The sequence below is a fragment of the Colobus angolensis genome, unplaced genomic scaffold (assembly GCF_000951035.1).
Source record: "Colobus angolensis palliatus isolate OR3802 unplaced genomic scaffold, Cang.pa_1.0 Scaffold66, whole genome shotgun sequence".
Classification (NCBI taxonomy): Eukaryota; Metazoa; Chordata; class Mammalia; order Primates; family Cercopithecidae; genus Colobus; species Colobus angolensis.
Window position 1 is genome coordinate 1481746 of NW_012120265.1, and position 9463 is coordinate 1491208.

The following is a 9463-nucleotide window of genomic DNA, read 5'->3' on the forward strand; positions in this document are numbered from 1 at the left end:
AGCCTGAGCAACAGAGAGACCCCTCATTTGAGAGAGAGAGATAGAAGAAAAGAAAGAAAAAGAAATGAAGGAAGGAAAAAGAAGAGAAAGAGAAGGAAAAGAAAGAAAGAGAATGAGAGAGAGAGGAAGGAAGGGAGGAAGGGAAAGAGAAAGAAAAAAGTAGGGGAGCAGCAGGACTGACACACACAGTTGGGCAGGTTGTTGACTTCACAAACGATGCAACTAGAGGAGCAGCTAGTGGCTGCAGTATGTATGGCCTGAACTGCAGGTCACAGGACTGTGGCTGCCAGTAGAGGATTCCTTCTAAGTTGAATAAAGTTGGCGGTCCTGGGGGAATGTGTTCCCTGTGGACGGCACTGCCTATGCAAAGTTCCAGAGATGGGTAAGACTTGGGTGTTGGGGACCTGGCCAGGCGGAGGGCTTCCTCCCCGGGCCATGGGGAGCCAGGCAGGGGAGCCAGGCAGGGGAGTTACCAGCAGGCACTGAGGAGCAGCCCCTCTCAGTCCTGCAGCGAAGCCAGGCCCCTGCTGCCCGGGCCTTCCTGGACGCCGTCCGACTCTACCGGCAGCACCAAGGCCACTTTGGCGACGACGACGTGACCCTAGGCTCAGACGCCGAGGTTAGTGCCCCACGAGGCCGCACCCGGGACCCCCAGGTCCCCTCCCGGCCTAACGCGGCGCCCATGGCTCCGTCTCCCGCAGGTGCTGACCGCGGTGCTGATGCGGGAGCAACTTCCCGCGCTGCGAGCCCAGACCCTTCCTGGCCTGCGGGGATCAGGCCGCGCCCGCGCCTGGGCCTGGACCGAGGTTTGCACTGCGTCCGGACCTGGGACAGGGGGCGGGATCCGGGCGCGGGTTCCCTTCCCACGACTGTCGCCTAAACTCTCTCCCGGTCTCTCTGACCCCCATCCCCGCCCCGTGTCTCGGCTCTGTCCCGCACTCCTGTCCTGCGTGGGGTCCCTTCGACCGGTCTGGGCAGCTTCTAGACGCCGTTCACGCAGCTGTCCTGGCCAGGGCCTCCGCCGGGCTCTGCGCCTTCCAGCCCGAAAAGGACGAGCTGCTTGCATCCCTGGAAAAGACGATCCGCCCGGACGTGGACCAGCTACTGAGGCAGCGGGCGCGTGTGGCGGGGCGACTGCGGAGTGAGACTCGGGGGCGGGACCCGGGCTGGGAGGGGCGAGGCAATGCTGGGGGAAAAGGGGGCGTGACCTAAGCGAATAATGGGCTAGGCCTTGTGTGAAATAAGGGGCGTGGTCAGAGAGGAGCGGGGCCAAGCATAGGATGTGGAAGGGAAAGGGTGGGGAAGGCGCGGGACCTAGGCGAGACAGTGGGCGTGGTCTTGTGGGTGAGGCGCTGGGGGCGGGGCCTAGAGTCTGTCCCGAGGACACCAGGTCCTGATGGGGCTGCGTGGATACAAAAAGGGAGGGGCCTCAGCGGGGGATAGGCGTGACCTTGAGGCTGAGGCTGCAGGAGTTGAGGCCCTAAGCCGGGCCAAAGCGTGTGGGCTGGCCTGGGAAGTAGAACAGCGGAGGAGGGGCGGGGGTAAAGGCTGATACATGGGCAGGGTGGGCCAAGGTGGCCCCTACAAAGACCTAGGTGGGAATCCTGACTCGGCCTGCCCCTCCAAGGCTGTTTTCTCATCATCACAATGGGTAGAAGAGGGCGCCCAGCGTCCCTGCTCGAGTCCCCCTCGCCCTGCTGAACTAGGGCCCCTGCACATCCCCATCTGTGAGGCACCTTGCGGAGGGGACTCCAGACCACTGTCTTCCACTCCCAGCGGATATCAGGGGACCGCTCGAGTCGTGCCTGCGCCCGGAGGTGGACCCTCAGCTGCCCCGGGTCGTGCAGACCCTGCTGCGCACCGTGGAAGCCTCGCTCGAGGCGGTGCGGACCCTCCTGGCTCAAGGCATGGACCGACTGTCCCGCCGCCTGCGCCAGAGCCCCTCGGGCACGTGGCTGCGCAGGGAGGTGAGCTCCCGTGGGTAGGGGTTCAGTGAGCCAGAGGGTGACGTGTTAACTTGAGTCTTTCCTGTTGAAAATCTTCTCTGAATTTGTTCTAGGCTGCTTTTTACTTATTGTGGGCCCATCACCATGCTATGGTCACTGGAGCACAGTTGTTTGGTTTTTGTTTTTGAGGCAGGGTGTCGCTCTATCACCTTGGCTGGAGTGCAGTGGCACAATCTTAGCTCACTGCAGCCTTGCCCTCCCGGGCTTAATCGATTCTCTTACCTTAGCCTCTCAAGTAGCTGGAAATACAGGTGCACGCCACCATGCCCAGCTAATTTTTTAATTTTTTTGTAGAGATGGGGGTCTTGCTTTGTTGCCCAGGCTGGTCTCAAACTCTTGAGCTCAAGCGATCTGCCTGTCTTGGCCTCCCAAAGTGCTGGGATTAAGGCGTGAGCCACAGCACTGGCCATGGAGCACAGTTTAAAACGTGAGGCGAAAGGAGCTGGATGAGAAAAGTGGCAATTTAGCAAAATCAGTCTGAGGTCATCCCCCCAAACTCCTCCTCCCATTCCCCTGCAGGGCAACAACCCAGAGAATTCTGTTCAAGGCAGGTCACCTCAGTGCATCTGATATACATGTAGCACCTAAAATACATACATACATACATACAGTAGCACCTACTATGTGCCAGGCAACCTTCAACTCATTCTTAAGCCTCCATTTCCTAATCACCTTCTCCAGGAACTGTCCCTGGTCCCCTCTATGTCTTATAGTAGCCTGTGCTTCTCTTATCATAGCTTCACGTTCATACCACTGTGGGTGATTTCTATACTCTGTCTCCCCTAATTTGTAAGCAGAGACTGGGTTAGAGTATTTCATATCTGCAGTCCCAGGGCCCAGCACAGAGAGAACATGAGGTAGTATTCATAGATCCAGGGCCAGGAAATGTGCTCATTTCCTCTCAATTGTGCCAGCATCGCTTGTTATAGTTTTTTTAGGTTTTATCATTTTATGTCCATGACACCATGCCTCACTGCAACTTATTTTACTTTATTTTATTTTATTTTATTTTATTTTATTTTAGAGACAGAGTCTCATTCTGTCACCCAGGCTGAAGTGCAGTGGTGTGATCTTGGCTCACTGCAACCTCCCGGGTTCAAGCGATTCTCATGCCTTAGCCTCCTGAGTAGCTGGGAGTACAGGTGTATGCCACCACACCTGGCTAATTTTTGTATTTTCAGTAGAGATGGGGTTTCACCATGTTGGCCAGGCTGGTATCGAACTCCTGACCTCAAGTGATCCACCTGCCTCGGCCTCCCAAAGTGATGGGATTACAGGTGTGAGCCACCACGCTCAGCCCACTGTTACTTTATTATAAGTTTCTTTGGTGACAACTGAGGCGGAATGTGTTTTCATTTGTATTTCTCCTTTGGTGAATCGGCTATGGGGTCCTCGGCCCTTTGCAATCAGCTGACGGCATTTTCCTCCCAAAACTGCTTCCGGGAGCACAGGTTTACTCATTTGGAGAGATGCCATGGGACTTGGCACTGATGCAGACATGCTACCGTGAGGCTGAACGGAGCCACGGGCGCTTGGGGCAGCTGGCAGCACCGTTTGGCTTTCTGGGGATGCAGAGCCTCGTGTTTGGGGCCCAAGATCTTGCACAGCAGGTGAGGGTGAGCAGGAGGCTGGGAGGAGGCCAGGCTGTGAAGACAGCCTCCACTGAAACCCCGCTAAATGTGTCCTGGAGAGACCACAGTGATTGAGGCAACTCGGTGGGGCTGCCAGTCTCATGGGGACATGAGCCCGTGACCAGGCAGCAGCCACATGTGGTGGACAGAGCTGGGGCGGGATGTACAGGGAGAGCCAAGGACGTTCCTGATCCATCTCTGGGGTTGACAGTACTTTCAGGGGGAGGGGACTTCCAACATGGGGCAGCAGTGGGAGGAATGGGGCTGCCACCAGTCCCAAGCGAATAGTATTGAGAGCGCTTGTCTGCATTTGGGGAACGTGGAGCAATTTTTCAGAAATGGGGAAGATAGGCCGATGAGATGAATGGGCAGATGGCACAGTGCCTTGAGTGTGGGGCTAAGGGGTGAGCTCTTTCCTGAGGGCAATGGGGAGCCAGAGCAGGTATGTGAGCAGGAGGAGGGCATGGCTGGATTTAAGGTTTAGGAAGCTCTGCCTGCTGTAGGGAGCACAGGCTGTTGGGGGCAGGAATAGAGGAGGCAGTGGGGAGGCCTGCACCAGGATGGGGGATGTCATTGGGGAGAAGCAAGAAGTGTTTTGAAGTCTGAGATGGGACCTGCTATTGGACATGGTGACAGAAGAAGACAGAGAGTGAGATGATCTACTACCACCTGGCACAGTTGTTCAGTTTGTGCACTGCACAAAAGTGCTCAACAGAGGAGGCTGAACTCTGGCTGGCTCTCTGGTCTCCATTCTAGGCACCCGGGCACCATCCCCCAGAGGGAGGGGGCTTTCTGCCAGTTTGCACATAGTCCCCCACAGACTAGACAATCCCCAGGTTCTGAGAGGAGGGGAAAGGTGTTTCCTGGGACAAGGAGGAGGAGGTTGGGCAGAGGTGGCTGGTTGGGGCAGGCTGGATGCTGAGAAGGGGTCAGCTGGGCTGGAGTGGGGCCCAGGAGGCTGGAGCACAGATTCTGGGGTCATCACGGCATCTCTTCCTATAGCTCATGGCTGACGCTGTGGCCACCTTCCTGCAGCTGGCTGACCAGTGTCTGACCATGGCCCTCAATTGTGACCAGGCTGCCCAGAGGCTGGAGAGAGTCAGGGGGCGCGTGCTGAAGGTGTGGTCTGTGGGTACGGGGTGGCACAGGGTGGCAGTGGGCCTGGGTGCTCAGATGGTCGAACACTGAACAGAGGCACCGCTGGGTATGTTGTGCAGAAATTCGAATCGGACAGCGGGTTGGCGCAGAGGAGGTTCATCCGAGGCTGGGGTCTCTGCATCTTTTTACCTTTTGTGCTGAGCCAACTCGAGCCAAGCTGCAAAAAGGTGAGTTAATGGGAAGCATGCAGGCAGGTCTGACAGCATCACTGTTCATCCACGTAAAGTGGGCAAGAATTCTCTGAGGCCGGGCGTGGTGGCTCACGCCTGTAATCCCAGCACTTTGGGAGGCCAAGGAGGGCAGATCACAAGGTCAGGAGTTCGATACCAGCCTGGCAAACATAGTGAAACCCCGTCTCTACTAAAAATAGGAAAAATTAGCCAGGTGTGATGGCAGGCGCCTGTAATTCCAGCTACTCAGAAGGCTGAGGCAAGAAAATCACTTGAACCCAGGACCGGGAGATTGCAATGTGCCAAGATCATGCCATTTCACTCCAACCTGGGCGACAGAGTGAAACTCTGTGTCAAAAAAAAGAAAAAGAAAAAGAAAAAAAAGAATGCTCTTTGATCATTAGAGACCATTTGACCAGGTGCCGTGGCTCACACCTTAATCCCAGCACTCTGGAAGGCCAAAGTGGGGGGATTGCTTGAGGCCAGGAGATCAGTCTGGACAACACAGTGAAACTCCATCTCTATAAAAATACAGAAGTCAGCCAGGCATGGTGGCGTGTGCCTGTGGTCCCAATTACTCCGGAGACCAAGAGGTGGGAGGATCAATTGAGCCTAGGAAGTTGAGGCTGCAGTGAGCTAGGATCGCACCACTGCACTCCAGCCTGGGCAGCAGAACAAGGGCCTGTCTCAAAAAAAGGAACTTCCACACCCTGAGCCCTGGAGCTGGGTCAGGTGGCTTTTCTGGGCTGCCACAGTGCCCTCTGCTTCACCTATGACGGGGCTCATTACCCTATGTCTGCCATGGAAGAGCTGGGATAGGTCCCACACATCTCATATCACCAGGTGACATGGGCATCAGTGGAGGGAGGAGGAAGATGGAGAGTGTGGATAAGGGTTGGGTAGGGAGTTACCAGAGGGTTAGGAAGGATCTCCCTGTGAAATGAAGGCACAGGCCATGTCCCAGGAAGGGCATTCCAGGCAGAGGGCACAGCATGTACAAAGGCCCTGAGGCCTGACCGTGCCTGGTGTATTGGAGGAACAGTGATGAGGTGGGTGTGGCTGAAGTTCAGTGAGTGGGAGAGTGGGAAGGAGGTCAGGGGGAGTCCTAGGTGCCTGGGCACACAGGGCTCATGGGCACCAGGTGGGTGTCTGACATGGGTGCAAACAGAATCCTCTAGAGGAAGTGGCTGGGAGTTGGGGAATTCCCAACTGAGACACTCATACTATTCCCTGTGAGGTGTGATTTGCTGTGCCTAATTAATCCCATGAATCCTTTCCACAATGCTAGAGAATATGGGCCACTGAGTCCATTTTAACGATAAGGAAACTGAGGCCAGGCATGGTGGCACATGCCTGTAATACCAGCACTTTGGGATAGTGAGACCCCATCTCTACAAAAAATGCAAGAATTCGCCAGGTGTGGTGGTGCACGCCTGTAGTCCCAGCTACTTTGGAGGCTGAGGTGGGAGGATCGCTTGAGCCTGGGAGGTCAAGGCTGCAGTGAGCTGTGACTGCGCCACTGCACTCCAGCCTGGGTGACAGAGCGAGACTAATCATTTCATTTCATTATTTCATTTCATTTCCTTTCCTTTCCTTTCATTTCGTTTCGACAGAGTCTTGCTCTGTCGTCCAGACTGGAGTGCAGTGGTGTGATCTTGGCTCACTGCAACCTCTGCCTTCCAGGTTCAAGCGATTCTCTGGTCTCAGCCTCCCAAGTAGCTAAGATTACAGGCACCTGCCACCACGCCTAGTTAATTTTTGTATTTTTAGTAGAGACAGGGTTTCACCATGTTGGTCAGACTGGTCTTGAACTCCTAACCTCGTGATCTGCCTGCTTCAGCCAACCAAAGTGCTGGGATTACAGGCGTGAGCCACCGCGCCCAGCCTGTTTATTTTTAAAATAAAAAAAAAATAAAAAATAAAGATAAGGAAACTGAGGCCCAACCCCTGCCCCCAATCTCACAGCTAATCAGGCCCAGGGTTAGGGCAGAAGCCTGTGTTGTAGGCCTCTAGAGGGGCCCTCCTCTCCAGCTGAGCCCCTAACCCAACATGGTTCCAGGAGCTGCCTGAGTTCGAGGGAGATGTCCTTGCCATGGGCAGCCAGGCTCTGACCACTGAGGGCATCTATGAGGACGTCATCCGGGGGTGCTTGCTGCAGAGGATTGACCGAGGTGAGTCCTGCCCTGCCATGGCTCAGGGGAGTCTGGCATCCCCTGGCTGTATGTACTGAGCCCCACCAGGGCCCCATCGACTCTCACTTCCTGTGACTACTTGCCATTTGACCTTAAGTCAGGACTTGGCCAGAGGGGTTCCAGGGTAGAGGAGCTCAGAAGGCCAGGGATGGATACTCTCTGAAGGAAGGGCCATTGGATTGGGGCTGTGAGGGATGTATAGGAGTTCTCAGGATGAGAAGAAGGAGGCAGAGTTCAAAAACAACCAATAGAGGCTGTGTGTGGTGGCTCACACCTGTAATCCCAGCACTTTGGGAGGCTGAGGTGGGCAGATCACTTGAGGTCAGGAGTTTGAGACCAGCCTGCCCAATATGGTGAAACCCCATCTCTACTAAAAATATAAAAAAATAGCCGGGCATGATGGCACACACTTGTAGTCCCAGTTGCTCGGGAGGCTAAGGCAAGAGAATCGCTTGAACCCAGGAGGTGGAGGTTGCAATGAGCCAAGATTGTGCCACTGCACTGCAGCCTGGCGACACAGCGAGACTATGTCTTTTTTTTTTTTTTTTTTTGAGACAGAGTCTCGCTCTGTTGCCCAGGCTGGAGTGCAGTGGAATGATCTTGGCTCACTGCAACCTCTGATGCCTGAGTTCAAGCGATTCTCCTGCCTCAGCCTCCTGAGTAGCTGGGACTACAGGCACATGCCACCACGCCCGGCTAATTTTTGTATTTTTAGTAGAGATGGGATTTCACCATGTTGGTCAGGCTGGTCTCAAACTCCTGACCCTGTGGTCCTCCCGCCTCGGCCTCTCAAAGTGCTGGGATTACAGGCGTGAGCCACCGCGCCCGGCTGAGACTCCATCTTTTATTTTTTATTTTATTTTATTTTATTATTATTATTTTTTGAGACGGAGTCTTGCTCTGCCGCCCAGGCTGGAGTGCAGTGGAATGATCTTGGCTCACTGCAGCCTCCGCCAAGCGATTCTCCTGCCTCAGCCTCCTGAGTAGCTGGGACTACAGGCGCATGCCACCACACCTGGCTAATTTTTGTATTTTTAGTAGAGACGGGGTTTCACCATGTTAGCCAGGATGGTCTCGATCTCCTGACCTCGCGATCCGCCCACCTTGGCCTCCCAAAGTGCTGGGATTACAGGCTTGAGCCACCGCGCCCGGCCCTTTTTATTTTATTTTTGAGACGGAGTCTCACTCTGTCACCCAAACAGGAGTGCAATGGTGTGGTCTTGGTTCACTGCAACCTCTATCTCCTGCGTTCAAGCCATTCTTCTGCCTCAGCCTCCGAGTAGCTGGGACTACAGGTGCATGCCACCACACCTGGCTAATTTTTGTATTTTTAGCAGAGACGGGGTTTCACTATATTGGGTAGGCTGGTCTCGAACTCCTGACCTCATGATCCGCCTGCCTCAGCCTCTCAAAGTGCTAGGATTACCAGCGTGAGAGACTCCATCTTAAAACCAACAAACTACAGATAGACATTTAAATTTATTCATTTAACAACCACTCCCTGTTTTTCTCTGGGCTGGCATTGAGGCCCTAGAAGTTTACAGAGTTGGAGCTGGCCTCTTAGGAGCTCCTGAGCTGGGAAGGAGCTCCAGAAACATCTTTCTCTCTCCTGCTTCCTGAGTTCATTCATGAATTACTTAATACCCATAATCACTGAGATGTATGCACTGATTGGGGGGTGAACGGGATGCAGTGGGGATTCAGGGAATGTCACCATCCATGCAGCCAGCACAAGGGCACGGACTGGGAGGCTGGAGGCTGCTGGAAGACGTGCAGGGCCTTGAATGACAGGCAGAGGAATTTAGATTTATTGTGTAGGCAATGGGGAGCCATGGAGGGTGTGTGAGCAGAGGTCAACAGAAGCCAGATTGGAAGTGAGGGAGGAGGCTGAGGACCCGGTTCTGGGAACAAAGGACAGGCCTGAGCAGGGGCAGCAGCCAAGGGGACAGAGGCTAGGAGGGAGGTGGAGGTGGGAGCTGAAGGTGTCAGAGGTGTTGGGCTTCACGTGTCACTAAGTGAAGGTGAGGGGGCCACAAGCCAGGGAAGGTGTGTGGAGAACAGAAGGGAATCTCAAAGAGCCCTCATTTGAAGGAAAGAGGAAGAACAGACATAGACGATGAGGTCAGCGGCTGGGCATGGTGGCTTACACCTGTAATCCCAGCACTTTGGGAGGTCGAGGCAGGTGGATCACTGGAGGTCAGGAGTTTGCGACCAGCTTGCCCAACATGGTGAGACCCTGTCTCTACTATAAATGCAAAAATTAGCTGGGTGTGGTGGCACATGCCTGTAGTCCCAGCTACTGGGGA

The 9463-nt window shown here is 54.7% G+C and overlaps 1 protein-coding gene across 1 annotated transcript in view; it reads left to right on the forward strand.

Annotated features, from left to right (window-relative positions):
• FAM129C (family with sequence similarity 129, member C) overlaps positions 1-9463 on the forward strand; it is a 34616-nt gene that overhangs the window by 19156 nt on the left and 5997 nt on the right. The window contains 8 exon segments of the mRNA XM_011925905.1: positions 448-619; positions 702-806; positions 979-1141; positions 1777-1967; positions 3458-3616; positions 4640-4756; positions 4855-4962; positions 7025-7136. Of these exon segments, the coding sequence (XP_011781295.1) occupies positions 448-619; positions 702-806; positions 979-1141; positions 1777-1967; positions 3458-3616; positions 4640-4756; positions 4855-4962; positions 7025-7136 (1127 nt within the window).